This window comes from Danio rerio, chromosome 8 (assembly GCF_049306965.1).
Source record: "Danio rerio strain Tuebingen ecotype United States chromosome 8, GRCz12tu, whole genome shotgun sequence".
In the NCBI taxonomy this organism is placed as follows: domain Eukaryota; kingdom Metazoa; phylum Chordata; class Actinopteri; order Cypriniformes; family Danionidae; genus Danio; species Danio rerio.
In genome coordinates, this window is record NC_133183.1 from 60,680,889 (window position 1) to 60,704,335 (window position 23,447).

The window sequence follows — 23,447 nt, forward strand, 5'->3', positions numbered from 1 at the left end:
TAATAGTTTTTTGTTATTAAAATTGAAAAATTGAAGTTCCTGTTTCGAAACTTTCAGATCTATGGCTGATTTGTATGTCATTGATATGTTCAGTGCTAAGGTCTGACCAGGTCTAGAAAATATGATCATATAACCCCAATTTAATCCTCCTTACACTGGCTGCCTGTTAAGTTTCGTATTGAATTTAAAATATTACTTCTCACCTATAAAGCTCTAAATAATCGAGCTCCTGTTAATCTAACCAACCTTCTGTCTCGCTACAAACCAACTCGCTCTTTAAGATCTCAAAATTCAGGGCTTCTGGTAGTACCTAGAATAGCAAAATCAAGTAAAGGAGGTCGAGCCTTCTCTTTCATGGCTCCTACACTCTGGAATAGCCTTCCTGATAACGTCATACATGACGTTACACATGAGCATACACTCAATGCATCACCTAGCAGGTTCCACACATGGCTTCTGCATCTTGCTTATATACACTATGAACAGCAGCTACGCTAATTATTCTCTTTATTCTCTATTTTCACCTGGGGATACTCATCCCGAGGTCCTCAGATTATGCGAAGTCACTGATTGGATCCAAGACCAGCAACGTGATGATCCCAAGGATTCCATATCCGGGACCAGGCCATATCCTGAGCTGCTGCTGCGCTGATGGTCATGGGGAGTGGAGAACATGAGTCTGATTCCAGCGACGCTCCAGGGACAGACGAGTCTTCGCTGAGGCCATCTTCCAGCCTAAACCACGGCGAATGAAGCTCTGCACAAGACTTTTGGCCAGCGGAGAAATTAAAATGGTCGTGCCCAACTGAGTCTGGTTCTCTCAAGGTTTTTTTTCTTTACTCCCATCAGGTGAAGTTTTTTTTCCCTCTCCGCTGTCGCCACTGCCTCGCATGGTTCAGGATTGGTAGAGCTACGCATCGATGAATTTGCTCTTCAGTGTTTGAACTCTCAGTAATGATTAAATCACACTGAACTGAGCTAAACTGAACTGAACTGAACTTAAACACTAAAACCTGAACCACACTGTTCCAGTTATTATGACCATTTATGTGAAGCTGCTTTGACACAATCTACATTGTAAAAGCGCTATACAAATAAAGCTGAATTGAATTGAATTAAGGTAAATAAACACTTTTGGCACTTTTTTCGAGTCTTTTCATTAGTTTTGTTTTTCCTGTAAATGATTCAATAAATACCGTACCGTGCCATTCATACCGAGGTATTACCGCACCGTGAAATTCTGATACCGTTACATCCCATTCCCTACCTGTTTACTGTGAAATGATGCCCTGTACATAACCCAATACATACTTGTATACATAATATCTGCCTTTCTTTAAAACACAAAGAAATCTTTTCACAAAGAAACTCCAAAGACAAGCAATCGAGCGAGAAGCTATTGCCCAATCCATTCACCGGAGGAAGCTCCATGTGATAAAGGCAGGATTGATCTGCAGAAAGCCTTGAAGTAAATGAAAAAAAAACCTCACTGTATTCATGGCGGTTCAGCGGATTTCACCCGAGTGTTTTCTGTGTATTTATACAGACTCTGCTTTCAAGCTTTTCTAGGAGAAACGTGACCTGCTATCCGCAGTCCTCTCTGGAACATGTCGTACGCTGTCTTTGTGTCCTCATAGTAAAAGTCCAGCAGAGTGTCGTCCTTCAGTAAAGCTGAGCGTCTGCAGCTTTGGTCTCCCTGCAAACACACACACACACACACATATACACACAGACATAATCACAGTGTTACAAATATTTAATAATAAAAAGATTTTTTTTTTTTTTTTACGAGATGCTAATGGTCTAATCCGATTCAATGATCTATGCTAAGCTAAGCTAAAAATGTTCCCACTACTCCTAAAGATCAACTAAATGGATTAAAAATAAATCAAATAAAAGTGTACATGTGAATAAAAGTGGAGTGTTTCCTTAAGAATATATTGCTTTGTTTTACCTGCACAGGTATTGACTGGGCCTGTAGGTCACAGGGAGGCTGTATTGGTCTCGGTCTAGTGACCAGCCAGTAGGTAGTGAGAGAAGCCAGAGCTCCTAAGCCGATGATGGAGGACGGAGAGAGAGAGAGAGAGGATAGAGAGAAGGACGAGGGCAGAGACGGAATGAGAGTCTTCAGATTGTCCAGTTCAGACTTCCCATCTCCTCCATGGAAGCGCAGGGATCTTAACCACTCCTGAAACTGCATACCTGAGAGAAAAACACAGGTGCCATCAGGATCATTTTTCACATTCTCTCACATCTCTCCAAATTACAAGAAGATTGATAGATACAAGAACGACAGGAGCTCTGCACAGTCCTGCTTTGATTAAAGGTGTAGTTGACCAAAAAAATGAACATTCACTCTTGTTTTGCACTGTCGATATGTTCAAAACCTACACGAGATGTGTTGAACACACAAGAAGATATTTTGAAGAATGCTGGAATTTAGACCCACATATTCATATACAGAGGGTGAAATAAATAGTCACCACGTCACCATTTTTCTCACTACGTCAAACATATTTCTAAAGGTGCTGTTAACTTTTCAGGTGCGTTGAAATTTTCACCGGATGTTGGCAACCAAAGAAATCCGTATATGCAATGAAAACAAAACTAATTAGTTTATAAATTAAGTTACGCGTGATAAAATGAAATGACACAGGGAAGTCTTGAACACATGAAGTAAGGGAGTTGTGGAAAGAGCAGTTGAAATCTCTCAGTAGTTCTTCAGCAAACGAATATCAGCTGCTTCAGTCCAACATCTACATTAGCAGGAGGATGAAGATGAAACCAGGGGTGGACTTTTCAGCAAGACAATAATACAGCCAAGGAAACTCTCGGATGCTTTCAGAGAAAGAAAATCAGGCTGTAGAATGGCCCAGCCAATCACCTGACCTGACCCCAATAGAAAATACAAAAATAAAGCTCAGATTTGATAGACGAGACCCACAGAACCATCAGGATTTTAAACTCTGTTGAAGTCTGTGAGAAACTCACACCTGAGCAATGCATGTGACTCTCCATATGAGAGGCGTCTTTAAGCTGCCAGCATCACAAAAGTATTTTATATGAAGTAATAAATACATTTCAGTAGTTCAGCACTTTCTCATTGCATTTTTATTACTCATAACACATTTTTCAGATTTGTTTTATTTTTATGTTTGTATTGTTTGGGTTTTTACTAAAAACGGGTTCAATTCCATGTTAACAGCTCCTTTAGAAATGTATAATTTAATTTATATTTTCTTTTACACTCATATTAACCAGTTAAACTCTACAGACCCGGTACCGGGTCCGTGACGTCATCGACTTTCGCTTTAAGATTTAAAAGGGCTAGCGTTGCACCAGACTCCCATAAGTAGTTTTGTTTGAAAGTGCAGAAGCTATATTTTATGCACATATGCATCACTTTGGTTTTTAATCTACAGCTCAAAAGTTAGTTACACTTAAATACACAGTGTTTTGGATACCCGAGCTGGGTATTGAACATTGGTTCCTTTTCATATTTTTTCATATGGTTCATATATGACACATAGACAAGTTATAGCTCAAATGAAAGCTCTTGCCGGTGCTCATACGGTTCTAGCATTCTTTTTACTGAATTATATTTAGATATCAAACAGTTGTCGAATGAATTAGGGTGTTTCCATAGCGCAGAAGTGAAATCGATACATTTATGATCAATAAGCAGCCCCAGATAGCACAGACAGCTGTCATCTCTTACCTTATGCTGTGTGCTTCAGGGCCATTTCTCCTCTGTTTTAGAGGTGATGTGCATAAGTAATCCTGTTATATGTCTGATGTGGTCCAAACACAGTGAATTATGTTTGATCAAACAAAAGAATCGTGAAATATGGAAACAATGATCGCTCCCTGTGGCTTGTACAGCACCTCTCATCAGTTGCAATACAATAACTTTTGCATAGATTATGGTGGAGACATTTTTCTTTTTTCCTATGATTACAGACATGTGCAGGAACCACCAAAATTTATTACAGCACGCTAGACCACACAGAAACCTTAAAGGTACACTTTCAAATTTGAGTTTATAAAAAAAAAATACAAAAAGCGCCTCTTTTTTTTAGATGTTTATTATAACACAGACAGCATATAAAGTTATTTTAAACACTTTCAATAGTGTTTTATGAAAATTCAAAGGTTTTTCTTTAAAAGGATACCAAATTTTTGCATCTACAGCTCTCCATGTGGATTTGGGAAGCTTTTAAATTTGTGTAGACAAAATCCCAAAATAGCAGCAGAGTTTAACTGGTAAAAACATTTGAAACCCACACATCGATGACCTTTTGATCACCAAAATAACAACACGAAAACTATTAGAATTGAAGGAAAATTTGTATTAATCTGAAAGCTTCATATACAAATGAAGACTGGATTTTGTCCCCATACAATGCATATAAACTACCTTGACATCCAACACATTCATCAAAATAACATAAAAAAATGGTAATGACTCCAATGTTGGATCCCTAGAAGGGCATCCGCTGCGTAAAAAAAACATATGCTGAAATAGTTGGCGTTCATTCCGCCTCTGAAATTGTGACTAAGCCGAAGGAAAATGACTGAATGAGTGTGCCTCGCACAGGTGAGTGGGCTTGACAAACCACCTGTAGAAAAAACTCTTTCATCTCTGACATTTAAACAAACACATGCACTGGTTTTTGCACATCTGCACCAGACATGCTCTCCCAATCAGTCCACATCTACAAAATATTTCATTCATTCATTTTCCTTCGGCTTGGTCGCTTTTTTATCAGGGGTTTTCACAGCGGAATGAACTGCCAACTATTCCAGCATATGTTTTATGCAGCCGATGCCCTTCCAGCCGCAACCCAGAACTGAGGAACACCCATACATTCTCACATTCACAAACATACTCATACACTATAAGCAATTTAGCTTTAAAACGACTGTGTGCATTAATATTGCATTAAATTAGTGTGCAGTGACTCCAAATTACTGACAATTTTCATTGCTTTCTTATAAAGGAGTCTGAGAACAAAAGCTGAATGGAAAAGTGCTCCGGCCTGAGAGAAGCCAAACAATGTTTTGGGTCCCATCTGAATGCCAGGAGGAAGTAATGATGATTGGCCCATAATCAACAGGCGCTCGGGTCACTTTCGGACATTTTCTAGGAGGCAGGACACAAGCGGCCCAAACACCAAACAGCTTTAAATGTGTTGCAGAGGAACAGATGAGGAAGTGTGTTTAAAAAAAAAAACTGCTTTTATTCTAGCTGAAATAAAACAAATAAGACTTTCTCCAGGAGAAAAAATAATATAGGAAATACTGTGAAAAATTCCTGAATCTGTTCAACATCATTTGGGAAATTAAAATAAATAAATAAATATATAAATAAAAGAAAATCACAGGAGGGCTAATAATTTTTTACTTCAACTGTATATAATACAAGCAAGCAAATCTAGTTTATTCATTCATTTTCTTTTCAGCTTAGTCCCATTAATAATCTGGGGTCCCCACAGCGGAATGAACCGCCAACTTTACTTGTATTAACTTTAATTGTATTAATTTATTATTTATTTGTATTTAATGTATTTATTTTATTGATTTATTATTTATTTCTTTATTCATTAATTAATTTAGTTAATTATTTTTTACAATTACTATTTATTTACTTACATTATATATATATATATATATATATATATATATATATATATATATATATATATATATATATATATATATATATATATATATATATTTATTTATTTATTTATTTGTATTTAATTTATATGAATATATTTATTTATTTGTTTGTATTTATTGTATTTATTTAATTGATTTTTATTTATTTATTTATTTATGTTTATTTATGTATTTGTATAATTTTTTTATTATTTATTTGTATTTAATTTATGTATTTTTTATTTATTTATTTGTATTTATTGTAATTATTTTATTGATTTTTATTTATTTATTTATAAATGCTTATTTATTTATTTGTATATATTATTTAAATATTTATTTGTATTTAATTTTTTTAATTTTATTAATTTATTATTTATTTATTTGTAATAATTGTAGTTATTTTATTGATTTATTATTTATTTAATATTGTTTATTTATTCATTTGTATATATTTTTTAAATATTTATTTGTATTGAATATATATATATATATATATATATATATATATATATATATATGTATGTATGTATGTATGTATGTATTTACTTTAAATATTTTTATTTATTTGTTTGTATTTATTGTATTTCTTTTATAGATTTATTATTTATTTATTTATTACTGTTCATTTATTTATTTTTGTATATATTTGTATATATTTAATCATTGTTTATGCTCTAACATGCAAAATCATTACAATACAAACAAGCAGATAAAAAAAATATATAACACAGAATTACTTTCCTTAAAAAGTTACTAAAAAGTTACTCTTTTTAAGCAGTAATCCAACACTGTAATGCAATACTATCTGAGTTAAGTTTTCCCAGCACTGGTGTTTTGGTGGTGAGATGGGGTGACTGGGTGGAACAAACATTACAACGCCAATGAGCCCATCTGAGAAAATCACATGAGGAGACAAAAACACCCTCATTTCCTAGGACTACATTCACAATTTCACATAATCATCTGTCTCTCTCTTTCTCTAGTTTTAAAGTATAGCAAAAAAAGAAGATTTGTTTGTCAATTGCTTAATTTTGTGCAGGAACAAGCAAAAATGGCAATTTATATAAGTTGAAAAAATATAACTGAGCGAGAGCCTTGCCAAAGTGTTTCTGAAGTGTTTTTTTAATATTGGTCAAATCAACTCAATTCAATAATTAATTATTTATTGACATGACAGATGTTACAAATGTATTGCCAAAGCAATTATATAAATAAACACAGTTATTATTTTATTATTATTATTGTTGTTGTTGTTGGTAATAATAATAATAATAATAGCAATAATAATAATGATGATAATGATAATAAAAATAATAATAATAATAGTAATAACAACAACAACAACAATAATAATAATAATAACAAAAATAATAATAATAGTAATAACAACAACAACAATAATAATAATAATAAAAATAAAAATAATAATAATAATAATAATAATAATAATAATAATAATAATATTCCCAGTGATGGGTTGCGGCTGCAAGGGCATCCGCTGCGTGAATCATGTGCTGGATAAGTTGGTGGTTCATTCCGCTGTGGCGATCTCGGATTAATAGGGGGACTAAGCTGAGAAAAAAGATGAATGAATGAATAAATTAATGAATAATAATAATAATAATAATAAATCTGAATAAACTGCATTTAACAATCAACATTTTAGGATAAAACAGTAAAAATGAATAAAATTAATCAGTACATTTACAATGATTCATTTATAATGATCTAGATGTGTGTATGGTGCATGTGTGCTCTCTCCCTCTCTGTTGTCCAAATAAACCCCCACATCTCTTCTCTTCTCTTTTGTAACCTCTCACCCACTTTCCCCCCCTTATTAAAGAACAGGAGGATAAAGGCGGATGTCGTCACCCCTCGGCCTGCATTGGTATTCCCACAGAGATCTGGAAAATGCCCTCCTCTCTTTCTCTCTTCAAATGCCACCACAGCAAGTGCTGTGATGTTTTGCCTCCGGAACACTTAAAGGGACAGTTCACCCAAAAAGTGAAACTTTACTCACTATTTACTCATCCTCGAGTAGTTTCAAACCTCAGTGAGTTTCTTTCATTGCAAGAGAAGATATTTTGAGGAAAGCTGAAAATCTGTGACCGTTTGACGACCATTGTAGGAAAACAATAAATGCAATGAAAGTCAGTAGTTACAGCTTTTCAGCATTTTTCAAAATATCTTCTTTAGAGTTCAACAGAAGAAATAAACTCATAAGGTTTGAAACAAGTAAAAGCAATTTACAAAATCTACTGGTACTTCTACACTTCTGGAGATATAAGGTACCTATAATGTAAGGGAAACAGACACACACACGCACACACGCACACACAAAACAAAATGTCCCCACAAGGTCAAGATTTACTGGTATTGTTATACTTGTGGAGATATTTGGTGCCCACAATGTAAGCAATACAAGGCACACACACATACACACACCGAAAATGTCCACACAATGTCAAAATTTACTGATATTGTTATAGTTTTGGAGATATTTGGTACCCACAACGTAAGGAATACATGGCACACACACACACACACACACACAGATAAACAAAAAAGTCTCCACAATGTCAAAGTTTACTGATATTTCTATAGTTTTGGAGATATTTGGTACCCACAATGTAAGAAGTACAAGGCACACACACACACACACACACACACACACACACACACACACACACACACACACACACACAAAGTCCCCACAAGGTCAAGATTTACTTGTGGAGATATTTGGTGCCCACAATGTAAGAAGTATAAGGCGCACACACACACACACACACACACACAAAAGTCCCCACAAGGTCAAGATTTACTGGTATTGCTATTCTGGTGGAGATATTTAAAAACTTACTGGTACTGCTATACTTCTGGAGATTTTAAGTACCCACAACGTAAGAAATACAAGGTGCACACACACACACACACACACACACAGTCTCCACAATGTCAAAATTGATGGGTATTGCTATACTTGAGGACTTATGTGGTACCCACAATATAAGGAACACAAGGTACACAAACACACACACAAAAATGTCCCCACAATGTCAACATTTATTTGTATCGCTATACTTCTAGAGATATAAGGTACCTACAACGTAAAGAATACATGGCACACACACACACACACAAAACTAAATGTCCCCACAATGTCAAAATTTACTGATATTGCTACTTGTGGAGATATTTGGTGCAAACAATGTAAGGAGTACAATGCACACACACACACACACACACACACACACACACACACACACACACACACACACACACACACACTCACAAAAAACAAAATGTCCCCACAATGTCAAAATTTACTGGTATCATTATACTTGTGGAGATATGTGGTACCCACAACGTATGGAACACAAGGCACACACACAGACACACAAAAAACAAAATGTCCCCACAATGTCAAAACGTACTGGTACTGCAATACTTCTGGAGATTTTAGGTACCTACAACGTAAGGAATACAAGGCGCACACACACAACACACACACACACACACACACACACACACACACACACACACAGTCTCCACAATGTCAAAATTGACGGGTATTGCTATACTTGAGGACATATGTGGTACCCACAATGTAAGGAACACAAGGCACACAAACACACACACAAAAATGTCCCCACAATGTCAACATTTATTTGTATCGCTATACTTCTAAAGATATTAGGTACCTACAACGTAAAGAATACATGGCACACACACACACACACACACACACACACACACACAAAAAAAAACTAAATGTCCCCACAATGTCAAAATTTACTGATATTGCTACTTGTGGAGATATTTGGTGCACACAATGTAAGGAGTACAATGCACACACACACAAACACACACACACACACACACACACTTTATTCCAAAGCTTTTCTAAATTAAAAGATGCTTTCCAAACCCTACATGTGGTCAGTTTGGAGGCAAAGGTCAGCGCAGACAGAGATTTCTCTTTTGATTTGAGCATGGCTGCGCATCCCTCTCTCTGCCAAGTCGACAAAAGCTGGAGATGAATGGATTTTAGAGAGATGACATCTGAAAATGATTACGACTCCACATATGAGGACAGGCCAGTCTCTTTCTGTGCTGCGCTCCCTCATTCACGGGGGCCATTGTCAGAGGTAGACAGGCACTATTGTGTGCTTCTGGCACTCACTTGGGAACTTACACAGAACAAAACAGAGAGGGAGCGACGGAGGCTATTACTCAAACGGGTGCTAAATGAACTAAAGCGCATGTCAAAAGAAAGACATACAGATTTACAACCCGAAGAAAACTCCAGCTCTCAGACACCAGCAGATATCAACAACTCACAAAGATGGAGAGACACATATGCGCTCGTTTCAAATGACACACAACGTTGGGGATTCATCTAATTCAGCTGCATAAAACATATATTGGAATAGTTGGTGGTAGGGCTGCACGAATCACGATTATTTGAACTTAAAGTCGAGATCACATTGGCGCCAGTGGTGTAGTGGTTAGTGCGTCGACACATGCACTCCGGTGCTCGTGGCGATTTCACCTCGCGGTCCTATGCCGATCATTCCCTTCTCTCTGCTCCTCATGCTTTCCTGTCAATTCTCTCTACTGGCCTATCAAAAATAAAGGTAAAAACCCCGAAAAAATAATTATAAAAAAATAATAATAATAAAATCGAGATCACGATTTTCTCACGATTCTGTAAATGTAAAATAAAGGTTAATATTCATTCATTTTCTTGTCGGCTTAGTCCTTTTATTAATCCAGGGTTGCCACAGCGGAATGAACCGCCAACTTATCCAGCAAGTTTTTACGCAGCGGATGCCCTTTCAGCTGCAACCCATTTCTGGAAAACATCCACACACACACACTCATAAACCACGGACAATTTAGCCTACCCAATTCACCTGTACCGCATGTCTTTGTACTGTGGGGGAAACCGGAGCACCCGGAGGAAACCCACGCGAACGCAGGGAGAGCATGCAAACTCCACACAGAAACTTCAACTGAGCCAATGGTCCGAACCAGCGACCCAGCGACCTTCTTGCTGTGAGGCGACAGCACTACCTACTGCACCACTGCCTCGCCCCACTGACAATATATAATAAATAAATGTCCAGAAAGGCTGGTTTGTGAAAATGAGACATGGTGTGTGACCTTGAGGCAGCACTGAACAGACCGAGCCTCCATCCCTCACTGTTTTTCAGCCGTGTTGTCAAATGATAGAACGTGTCTCGTCTGACTAACACCCATTACTGAAGAACACCACTGGAGTGGGATTTTCACTTGCAGCAACAGGAAGCAAATACCTTGCGATTGCGATCCCAGGGTGTTGTTACTTCCGGCGTAGAGCAGTTAAACCACATTTTAGTTGGTTTAAAAGTCGTAAAATGCTGCTAATGAAAAGAGGTGTCATAAAACAGGTTGCAGTTCAAAGAAAGCCCAGGCAGCTGGATGATTCCAAGCTCCCGTGCAGGTAATCTTTCGTCAAGGGTCATTCTGACACACACAGCTGAAAAGTTGTTGTGACAGAAGAGGCTACTTGAAAGAATTGGGAAATGCCTTGAGCGCAGTTTTGTTGTGCTTCTGACATGAAAGATATCTCAGATGTGTCTCTTTGCTGAGAGGTGTGCCTTTGTTTTTAGAAGCGACCAGATTTTTTTGATTTGACGCATGATAAAGAGAGTGAAAACAAAACCAATTTTAAACTGCGAAAGAACTGATGGCAGACCACATGGGAAAGCTAGGTTACTGCCGGAAGTGGTGCTAGTGAGACCAGCAGGGGGCACTCAAGCTGCGATCTGTCTGGGTCCTAACGCTCCAGTATAGTAAAGGGGACTCTATACTACTCAGTGAGCGCCGTCTTTCAGATGAGACGTTAAACTGAGGTCCTGACTCTCTATTGTCTGTAAAATCCCATGGCACTTCTTGTTAAGGAGTAGGGGTGTAATCCCAGTGTCCTGGGCAAATTCCCTCTGTTAAAAATCCCAGGATGTAAAGTAGGGTTTTAACCCTGGCATTCCTGGCCAAATTTGCCCACTGGCCTCTGTCCATCGTGGCCTCCTAACCATCCCCATATCATAACTGGCTTCATCACTCTGTCTCCTCTCCACCAATCAGCTAGTGTGTGTCGGGGGGTCTGGCGCAGTATGGCTGTCATCGTTTCATCCAGATGGATGCTGCACACTGGAGGCGGATGAGGAGATTCCCCCCAAAAATGTGTAAAGTGCTTTGAAAGTCCAGAAAAAAGCGCTATATAAATGTAAGGAATTATTATTGTTATAAATCTAATTTGGACTTAAAACTGTCAAGGTGCAAAACACTTATGCTGCGTTCACACCAGACACGGAACGCGCGTCAAACGCGAGTGATTTACATGTTAAGTCAATGCAAACGCGCGAATAGACATCCTGCGCTGCGATACGCGTAAATGGCGCAGCAAGAATGACGGGAATTGCGCAAATGGCGCGATATACGCAAATGACGCTGCGCGAATTGAGCGTTTTGTGCGTTTGATGCGCGTTTCGTGCGAATTGCTTGAGTTCGAAAGTCTGAACTTCAGCGAACATTTGCGCCGCGTTAACCAATCAGGAGCTTGCTCTTGTCGGGGCGTGATTGTGACGTACACCTGTTGTTGGAGTCCCGGGGGAAATCCTCCAGCCAACACCGACAACAGTTCATCAAACTGGGCTGGACTCAGTCAGAAGCACCGCTGAAAGCCTCCATCATCCAGGTTCAGTTTCTGGAGGAGTTTATGAGCTTACAAAACTGCATGCACCTCTGAAATGATCTATTGGACTCAGACACGGCCCTAAACGTATTGACGCTGTTTTCAGCTTTCATAAAGCACATAAGCACAGTTATTTTCTCAATAAAATCCATGTTAGCCATTTAGCTATGAAGCTAGAGTCACCGGGCAGACAGAAGACCTGCCCATCACACGAATCCGCGTCTGTTCTGAAGTGAATTTGACGCGCGAATGAAGCGGATTTGACGTGCGAATGAAGCGGGGTTTGACACGTGAATGAAGCGAGTAAACTCAAATGTTCACATGGCTATTTACACACAAATAGCGCAATTTATCCGCGCGTTCCGCGTCTGGTGTGAACGCAGCATCAGTCTGTAACACATTATGAGTGAGTGAAAACCTCTGCAGATATTCTGGTGTCATTTTACCACCATTAGTGTTTACTTTTACCTCTATATTCACCTTCCAGCCAGTAGCACAACAGCAACTACTGGGGAGGCGGGGCTAAAGATAGTATTGCCCCATCTAACTGGTCAAATTTAGATAAACTAACAATGCATAAAATAAATGTATTTTATCACTGGTCTGCGATATGTAAATTGCATGAACTATTATCACGATAACTATAATTTAGCGATATATTATGTATATGATAGCGATATAAAATGTGTAAAGTGCTTTGAGGGTCCAGAAAAGCGCTATATAAATGTAAGGAATTATTATTATTATCATTATTGACATCCAGTGTACTTTATTTCCTACTGTGAAAGTCGATGGGTACCAGCAACCAGTTTATGTTTAACAGAAGAAACAAACCACATGACAGAGTAAATATTGAGGTGAACTATCTCTTTAAGTTTAAGATTTTGTGACTAAACGGTCCTACCTGTAAACATAACATTGCCTGTAGAGCTTACAATGGCAACAAGTTCAGCGCTCTGGAACAACGGGCACATTGTTAAACTAATGATATTCAGCAATCAGGAGGAACATCAGTTCCCAAGTTTGTAAGGTAAAACCTAAGCAGTTACTGAAGGAATGCAGGTGAGGGAAAGTGATGATCAGTTGTGTGGGGATGGATGGAGTTAATGAAGAAAACCTGCATCTCACTAGTCGGAGCTGCTCCGCCACAGCTGAAATCTACCAGCATTTGGCGGGTTGGCGGGTGTTAATGTCAAGCCCTGATTATATGCAGGGCTTTACATTAACACCCGTCAACCCACCAACTTGACTGTTGCATAAAAATAATAGGTTCAATAACAAAATGGTATTAAATAAACGAGTTAAATATATTTTTAATGAAATTAAATTGAAAGAGGACTGAAACCAGCTCAAATGTTCTTTAATAAAACATGTTACAGTGATGTACATGTGTACAAATATGCCATGTCCGAAAAAGCCTTTTTAGAGATGTTTTGACAGTCACCGTACAAGCAAAAAGCTTACTTTAAAAAATGCAGCATAGATTCATCCTATTTGGCATTTTAAATTCTTTTGAACACATGTGGGTGCTGCTTGTCAATCAGACAACGCTTCTGTGTTCGTTCTTGCTGTCAATTGTGGGAAAAATGATCAATGAAAAGTTTATGATGAACTTTTGAGTTTCACTCAACTCAAACACAGAGCATAATATTAAGACAGAATGTCTCCCCTGTGCTGCTGTGAAGGCTGTTAGATTAGATATGTGTGTGTGTGTGTGTGTGTGTGCAGGGACAGCCCTTACGGGCTCTCGTTATAATCAATATGTAGATTCCAGTCAAACTGAATACATTCTTACATCAACAACACATGGCAAGCAACGCGTTGATAATAACAAATAATCATATTAGATTACAAACAACCCAACAAGGGGCGAAGCAGTGGCGCAGTAGGTAGTGCTGTTGCCTCACAGCAAGAAGGTTGCTGGTTCGATCCTCAGCTCAGATGGCGATTCTGTGTGGAGTTTGCATGTTCTCCCTGTGTTCGCATGGGTTTCCTCCGGGTGCTTCGGTTTCCCCCACAGTCCAAAGACATGCGGTACAGGTGAATTGGGTAGGCTAAATTGTCCATTGTGTGTGTGTGTGTTTGTGTGTGAATGTGTGTGTGGATGTTTCCGAGAGATGGGTTGCGGCTGGAAGGGCATCCGCTGCATAAAAACTTGCTGGATAAGTTGGCGGTTCATTCCGCTGTGGCGACCCCGGATTAATGAAGGGACTAAGCTGACAAGAAAATGAATGAATGAATGACAACCCAACAAGTTGTTTAGCATGTGTGCATCGCTCCTGTTATGTTTACACATGAAATATTTTTTCTTGAGGTGATTTTAAGCAAAATACACAATGGCACTCAATCAAACATATCTACAATGATGAGGAACATTGTTACCTACTGAGTTATTAATGCGCAGCAATACCACATGAAGAAAGAATGGTGTTTGAAGGAATAAACAATGTGAATAGAGATCCATTATAGTGCACTGGACAAGTCTGAACAAGTTCCGCCCACGCATACGCGAGGCAGACAGGTCTGTACAATTACGTAAAATATCGGCAGATAGACATCGGATCGATAACGATAATCTTAAAAATAGCATTTATCGGCCGATAACGATATGGCCACCGATATATCGTTCATCCCTAATTTTTTTCGATTGTCTACAGAACAAACAAATATACAATGATTAGCCTAATTACCCTAACTTGCCTAATTAACCCAGTAAAGCCGTTAAATGTCACTTTAAGCTTAATACTGGTATCTTGAAAAAATATCTAGTGTAATATTACTGTCATCATGGCAAAGATAAAAGAAATCCGTTATTAGAAAGGAGTTATTAAAATTATTATGATTAGAAATGTGCTGAAATAAATCTTCTTTCCAGGGGGCTAATAATTCAGGAGGTTAATAATTCTGACTTTAACTTTACATTCCTTTGCTTCAAAATCAAAGTTTGAAATGTTGTGATTCAACCCTCAGCTGGTTGCTTTGGCTTTTTTTAATATGCCTATGGGAAAATGAATGGGGGAAACTCTGAACCAACGTGTGTGGGGGGAGGGGTGTGTGTCCACTAATGCACTCTATTAAGTCTCCTAAGTAACGTAATGTAATGAGGTCTCTGAAATGGCAGGTTGACAGGATGTGATGTCATATGAAGTGGGTTTTGGAAGTGGCAGGGAATGGGATCCCAGCGCCTGTCCAATGGTTAATGAATGAGAAATGAGGGGGGGTATGGACGAGTGAATGGTCCGGGTGTTCTCCGGCTGTGATTCCCCAATGAAGCATGAAGAACACACAATCACACTCAAAAGGCTTGGAGAGTGGAGGGAACTGGGAATGGGGAGGGTGTTGCATCACAACAGACAAAATGAACTGTCTGGGAGCAGAAGAGAAATGAGGGAAGGCAGTGACGTTCATTATGACGCTTAGTGGTGTAAAGTAAGAAGTTTCGAATACTCAGGCTGATTTCACACCTAGACGTTTTGTATAAGAACCTGGCGTGTTAAGCCTGGTTTACACTTCTGCGTCAAGTGACCGGCGTAACCCACGGTGCATGCAATGCACGTAGCTGTGCATTTATTCTTCTGTCTCTGTTGGTCTGCATTAACACTTCCGAAATGCTAGTTGGCAGTGAGGTGTAAATGTTCCTCTGTGTCGAGTTTCTTCGCTGGTGTTTTGCTTTTCCTGAACACTTCCTGAATGTAAAAGTGGCTCAAACTCGCTCATTTTGAGGCGGGAACCGGCAGACGTGCAACAACTTTAACTATGAGGTAAACACAAAATAAAACTTTCCGTTCTGAGCTATATATATATATATATATATATATATATATATATATATATATATATATATATATATATATATATATATATATATATATATTTATTTTATTTTATTATTTTTTTTTTTTTTTGGTTTGCATCGCACCTCCTGCGATGTGACTATCGCGGATGCGCACATCGCGATTTCGATGCTGTAACGATGTATCGTGCAGCCCTACCGTAGGGTTTATTTTAAAGTTGAATTGCAGCCATATGTACTTCTGGGTACATAATTCATGATCTCCAGAAATGTATATAGGGCTACGTTTTCAGAATGAGCCTATGTTAGTTACATGTAATACAGCAAAAACTGTACAATAACAATCACAATAACAGAAATGTTTCCTGCAGGGACAACTCACCTCATCCTACAGGTTGTTGTTTGTGTGTGTGTAACTCCCAAACTATGACTCACTTAAATCATTCTCCCTACCAACAACAGCAACAAGACTGTAAAAAACACACCACTGAATTCTGGATGGTGTGAATGTGTAACATCAGAACAATTTTATTCTGCATGACTGGACACGCCACACACACACACACACACACAAGGAAAACTTCTAAAGCCTCGCCAGTTATCTGCGGGCAAAACTGGCAGCGCGTCTCAACAGCAGTTTCTGGCAAAGTTTTCTCTGTGATTATGTTCTTGAAGTAGTACAGCAAGTGAATACACACCCTAATGACCGAATCAGTAGATAAAATTACAGAAAATAAAATAAAAATGTCTATTTGATCTCATGCCGACAGCAGGTCCAACCCAATACAAACTGGATAAAAAAAAATAGCTAAAAGAATTGCTTGAATACTAGGGGGCCTATCATACACCCGACGAAATAAGGCGCAATACATGCATGATGCGATTCGGTGCTATTTTCAGACCAGCACAACAGACATTTTCACGTTTCGCCCCACGTTGTTTAAATAGCAAATTTATTTGCACCTCTTTGTGGATATATATATATATATATATATATATAGTCAAATAAATAAATAATTAAATAAATAAATAAATATAAGGATAGCCTAAAACCCAAAAAGTTAAGGTAACTCAAACCATTTGAGGAAACTGATTGCAACAAACCACTTAAGTTCAAAAACGAATCCTAATGAGTGCTGTGAACTTAATCCATTTAAGTAAAACAAAGCAATTTCAGAACAGTTAAACCCAATAAATGAAGAGAACTCAAACCAACTGAGTACTGTAAAACCCAATAAGATAAGGCAACTCAACCCGTTTTGGCAACTCAACATGACGACCTGAAGGTTGTATTCACGTTAAACCACCGTTGGGGAGCTAAACAAACTAAAAGTCGAACTCGAAATAAGAAAACGAGCGAATGATGCACGAATGAATAAATGAAGTGGAGTCCATTGATAAACTTGAAAACTTATTTCGTTAATCAAAAAAAGAGTAGTCAAAAACTGCAACGTTTATTTACATGTGCTTAGAATCTGTCTGGAGTGATGTTGCTGCATAATCTGAGACATGGGGAACCTGTAAAATAGTTGCATTTCATTAAACTGGACAGCTGCGCCTTTTTAAAAGGCCAGATATTCAATAAACATTTTTATCCTGACACTAAAAGTTCTTCTACACAACTTGACAAAAGTCTTGTCGTTAATCTCAGTTGTAAGAGAAACAAAAAATAACTTTACTTCAAGTTGATCATTTAGAAAAGTGTCAGAAGGTCGATTTAGGGCCAGACGGAATCTGCGGATGTTTTTTGCTATTTCTGCGCAGAATTTTGGTAAAAATCAGCGTATTTCTGCGTAATTATTTTGAGAGTATCCAGCGGAGTATCATAACTTAGACCTTAATATATTAAATAAAAAGTAAATTACTGAATAAAAACTGAATGAATTCAGATTTACACATTTACACAAGTAAATAAACAGAATTAATGATGAGCTAAAAATCTGCAGAAATCTGCGGAATTCTGCGGAAAATCTGCGAAAAATCTGCGGAATTCTGCGCGCGCAGATTCCGTGTGGGCCTAGATGAGTCATCTGTTGATCTGCATCCAAATCATCACAGATACTGCAGAAGACCTACTGGAAAAGGCATGGAGCCAAGATTCTCACAGAAATTAGTCAATTTTCGTTTGAGGAAACCGATTGCTACAAACCATTTGAGTAAAAAAATTAATCTATGAGTTCTGTGAACTTGCTCCATTTAATTGGAAGTAATGAATGAGGTATTTACTTAAATCATTACCTTCAGCACTGAGTTCAAAACTCTTTTCAAATGAGTAGAATTCACTTTCAGTAAAATTTGAGTTAACTACACTCATTTCATTTGCTAAAGTTGACTGTTGGGTTTTACAGTGTACGTAATGTCTGAATGCCATTAAAATACAAATAGTACAACAAATACAAAAGTTACTGTAGTACATTGATGGTAGCTACCACATATCTTGATATGTCACGGTGTGACTCTTAGATTGAGGTAAAGTTGGTTTTGTATTCGCACATTCGTTCAGGGACAGCTAATAGTACAAGCAAAGTCCCTGTAATGTGTGTTTTGTAGTCATTGCTTCTTCCGTATTGCATGTTTTGAAGACTACCATGGTACATCGTTAAATTTATTGTAGTACCATGTACTCACTGCCCTGCTGAAAAAAATCCTGCTTAAACAATCCTAGGATGGTTGCCTGGTTTTAGAAGGGGTTTGGCCACTTCCGGGCTGGTTTCCAGCCATTTCCAGCCTGGTTTTAGCTGTGCAGCTAAACCCAGCTTGACCAGCCTAGCCAGGCTGGGAGCCCAGCCAAAACCAGCTATGTCCAGGATGGTCAAGCTGGTTTAAGATGGTTTTAGCTGGTCACTTTTCAGCCTGACCAGCTAAGACCAGGCTGGTAATGGCTGGAAACCAGCCTGGAAGTGTCCAAAACCCCTCTAGTACCAGGCTGGTCGACCAGCTAAAGCCAGCCAACCATCCTAGGCTGGTTTAAGCTGGATTTTTCAGCAGGGTGAGTAAAGTTAATATACAATATAGAGGTAAAGTTGGTATTATATTTTCATATTATATTTGAATGATATAATTTCATAAAAGTATTATTTGCAAGCTCTAAATAGTGAAATTATATTAGAATCAAATAACTATCAAAGTACAAAATTGTTCACAGTCAAATAAACAGTGTTAATGTTGTTTTCAAGTAACTTGCATGATAATTGAGATCAAATATTCAAAGTAACATGGTAAACAATATAGAGACTTCTAGATGAACGAATGTGCGCATATAAAACCAACTTTACCTCTATATACACAATGACGTTTGAAAACCTGAAGGTCTCACCTCTACATGCGTGTTGTTAAAATGTTTATTTAATGATCAAGCATTGGCGAATTACAAGGTAATCGTATTAATAACTTCTTACAGACGTAATGTTTTATTATCTTGACTAATGAAGTGTTTTCCGTTTACTCGGAGCGCGCCTCTACGTGTTTACAAAATACGTGCACGTGTCACGCGCTGAAGCCGAACTATAAATCAAATTGGACGACATAATTTCACATAAAAACATTTCAGTCACTCAAGATGACGACCTGAAGGTTGTATTCACGTTAAACCACCGATGGGAAGCTAAACAAACTAAATGTCGAACTAAAAATAAGAAAACGAGCGAATGATGAATGAATGAATGAAGTGGAGTCCATTGATAAACTTGGAAACCTTTTCAGTCAATCAAAATCCATCAGAGTAGTCAAAAACTGCGACGTTTGTTTACATAAAATCGCTACATATGCGACATACATAGTTAGTGTGAGCTTAAAGAAACAGGCTCTTACCTGTGTGAGTGTGTGAAATCTGGGTCACCCGTCCTCCAAAAGTTCCTCTATTCTCCTCAGACTGCAGTAAATCCCCGCGGGACCCCAGAGCCAGTGTTCAGTCCCTCACAAACACGCCCTCGCTCCCCCTCCAGCGTCAGCCTGTCCTGGGACAAACCTTAACAAACCTCTCACACTATTCACTATACTTCCTCGTTCATACGCTTAAATCAACATTTTGTTTATTTGTTTCCTTATTTTGTAATTGTAACCGGGAAATGATTTGCATGTCACGTAAGTTTTGTTAATTAGCTATTGGAGGGCTGGAAATTACTCATATTAAATGTAATAATTGGTACATCAGAAGAAATTTTGTTAATACATCCAGCTTGTACCTGAAAGCTTTTTATAAATGGAAATTAAATTGCACGGTTCTCTCCACCATTAAAATCTGGCCTGGTATTAACAAGTTTTAGTGCTTTCAATAAGATGAAAGAACTTTATTTTAAAATCTTTCATATTTACTATGCCTGTAATTCTTTACAGTCTAAGTTTAATATAAACAATTCTTTGCAATGCTCATTCTGTAATTCTAACCTGGAAACAACAGCGCGTTTATTTTTAAAATGCAATTATGTAGAAAAATTTTGGACAGAAATATCTTGGCTTCTCAGCTTACAAAAAACCTTTTGATTTTAAGACAATTAATTTACTGTTTTTTAATTGGGGGTCAGATTGTAAGAAATTGGACTATAAGTTAAAAATGTGAACTCTTTGTGGCCTTTTCCATCTCCACAAATGCAGAGTTATTCAGTGTTTGCCTAATTTAAGAACATTTTGTATTGACTTGAAACTTTATTATGAGTCTGACTTATCGCATAGGAAAGCTGCTAAATAACTGAACTGCTGAAAAAATAATCATTATAATCATTAACTTTAAGTTATCAGATCCCTCTGGTACGCCTATGTAACATTCCTAATAATTCAAGTATAGTTTGAGATGTTTATGTTTTAATTCTTCTGATATATATTTATTTCTTAATTCAGTTTTCTTTAAGTAATTGTTTTTCTTTCATCAATTTTTTTCTTTTTCCTTATCAAAAAATTATTTTCCTTACAATTTTAGCACAAATTAATGTTTTTTGTATTCCCTGTTACTTATGTTAATAAAAAAAAGAAAAGAAAAAAGAAAGTTTTTATTATAATCCAATACTCCCCGTATTCATCACACACAATATGCTTCTGCACATACATTCTGTCATGTCCCGTTTTATTTGCAAATATATTTTATTTGCCATTTAGTAATAACAAAAATTAACATTTTCATGACAAAGCTGACAATTGGTATTTTGCTTAAAATGATCCTGATTACAAACTAAAATATTAGATTCTTTTGATATTATATTTCACTATTGGGCATTTCTCATTGGGACAGCTAATAAAATATATTTCTTTTCAATGCAATTCTTTGACAATGTCATCATAGTGGGTTGTATCCTTAAAATGAGTTCACAAGTAATCTAAACTTTCCAAAACTTTTGAATCTAAAAGAAAAATATCTTTATAATTCTTCAAAATGTTTTCCATATGAAATAAATGCTTCAGGAATCTTCCACCATTGCATATCGGCACATTTGAAGTGCAATGTAAGTCCATTGCTTGCATTGGTTTTCAGCTTAACACCCATCTGAAAAATAAATGCAAAACACAATAAGTTTCCAAAATTTAAGCCTCAATATTGTTTCCCAGTACCGGGTAGCAGCACGGTATCCGCTGCGAAAAACATATCCTGGAATAGTTGGCGGTTCATTCCGCTGTGATGACCATCTGATAAGTAAGGGACTGAAGTCGAATGAACAAGTCCCAATATTTTTTCCCAGTTTACATCATCCATCACTGTGGCAAAACTCAAAAGTCTATATCCCAGCCAGAATCATCCAATGGTGTTGCTTCAGTGTAGGTTTCTGTCGGGAGTGATGTTCCTCCATAATCCGAGACATGGGGAACCTGTAAAACAGTTGCATTTCTTTAAACTGGACAGCTGCGCCTTTTTAAAAGGCCAGATATTCAAAAAACATTTCTATTTAACACTAAAAGTTCTTCTACACTACTTGACAATCTCAGTTTAAGAGCAACAAATAATAACTTCTAGTTGATCATTTGGAAAAGTAGCAGAAGGTCGATTTTTCAGCTGAATCATCTGTTGATCTGCATCCCAATCATCACCAATACTGCAGAAGACCTACTGGAACCAGCATGGAGCCAAGATTCTCACAAAAATCAGTCGATTTTCAAGGAAAAATCTTGGTTTGGGGTTACATTCAGTATTGGGCCGTGTGAATGATCTGCAGAGTGGACGGCAACATCAACAGCCTGAGGTATCAAGACATTTGTGCTGCCCATTACATTACAAACCACAGGAGAGGGACAATTCTCCAGCAGGATAGCGCTCCTTCTCATACTTCAGCCTCCACATCAAAGCACCTGAAAGCAAATAAGGTCAAGCTGCTTCTGGATTGGCCAGACCAGTCACCAGACATAAACATTATTGAACATGTCTGGGCTAAGATTAAAGGGAGGGCATTGAAGATGAATCCAAAGAGTCTTGATGAACTCTGGGAGTCCTGTAAGAACGCTTTCTTTGCCATTCCAGATGACTATTAATAAGTGATTTAGATGTATGGATGCAGTCCTCCAAGCTCATGATGGAGTCAGACACAATATTCATTCTGTCTCCACTGCAGCAGGACTTTATATTCTATACTGGACATTATTTCTGTTCAGTGACAAGACTTTTGTCTGAGCAAAGTCAGAGCTTACTGTCCTAATGAAATCATTAAAAATCAAGGCATCATCATATTTTATTTTGGTCAAATAAGCGTAATCTAGAGGCCTTTGCCTTTCATATAAGCCACTTCTGATACCAAATGATCAACTAGAAGTCAAGTTATTATATGTTGTTCCCTAAAACTTGGATAGGCGACAAGACTTTTGTCAGGTAGTGTAGATAGCAGACAAAAAGCAATAGCTAAGAGTGTCTCTTTAAACTTATTCACAAAGCTGCTAAGAGAAAAAAGTTACAGTCTTGAAGACAGAGTTCACCTCAAAAAACCGTCTCATTTACTCACATGTGACTTGTTCCAAACCTGTTGGAGTTGTTTTGTTGTGTTAACCACACAAAAAAAGATATTTGAAGAATGTTGGAAACCGGTATCTATTGACTTCCATAGTAGAAAATACAAGTAGTATGGAAGTCTACGGTTACTGATTTTTCCAACATTCGAAATGTCTTGTTTTGTGTTCAACACAACAAAAGAACTCAAACTGGCTTAGTAAAAAGTCAAAGATGAGTAAACGATGACAGAATTAAACATTTTTGTTGAACTATTCCTTAAAATTAAGAGTAAGGCGAGGGTTGCCAGTGTTGCTGTGAATGCTGTCATCACGATTACAACTATG

The 23,447-nt window shown here is 37.5% G+C and overlaps 2 protein-coding genes across 4 annotated transcripts in view; both read right to left on the reverse strand.

The window, feature by feature from the left end:
• acsl2 (acyl-CoA synthetase long chain family member 2) overlaps nucleotides 1-20,072 on the reverse strand; it is a 49,431-nt gene extending 29,359 nt beyond the window's left edge. Inside the window, exons 1-3 of the mRNA XM_073911237.1 lie at nucleotides 20,010-20,072; nucleotides 1,955-2,202; nucleotides 1,582-1,696 (exon numbers count right to left, since the gene is read on the reverse strand). Of these exons, the coding sequence (XP_073767338.1) occupies nucleotides 1,582-1,696; nucleotides 1,955-2,200 (361 nt within the window). The 5' untranslated portion in view covers nucleotides 2,201-2,202; nucleotides 20,010-20,072. The remainder of the gene's footprint in view (nucleotides 1-1,581; nucleotides 1,697-1,954; nucleotides 2,203-20,009) is intronic.
• Nucleotides 20,073-21,241: 1,169 nt separating this feature from the next.
• Nucleotides 21,242-23,447, reverse strand: part of prkg1l (protein kinase cGMP-dependent 1, like) — a 50,618-nt gene continuing 48,412 nt past the window's right edge. For all 3 annotated transcript variants that reach the window (XR_012384798.1, XM_073911246.1, XM_017357546.4), the window contains one exon: nucleotides 21,242-21,995. Coding sequence is in view for 2 of the 3 variants with exons in the window: in XM_073911246.1 (XP_073767347.1) it covers nucleotides 21,897-21,995 (99 nt within the window). In the remaining variant the exon portion in view is untranslated. The remainder of the gene's footprint in view (nucleotides 21,996-23,447) is intronic.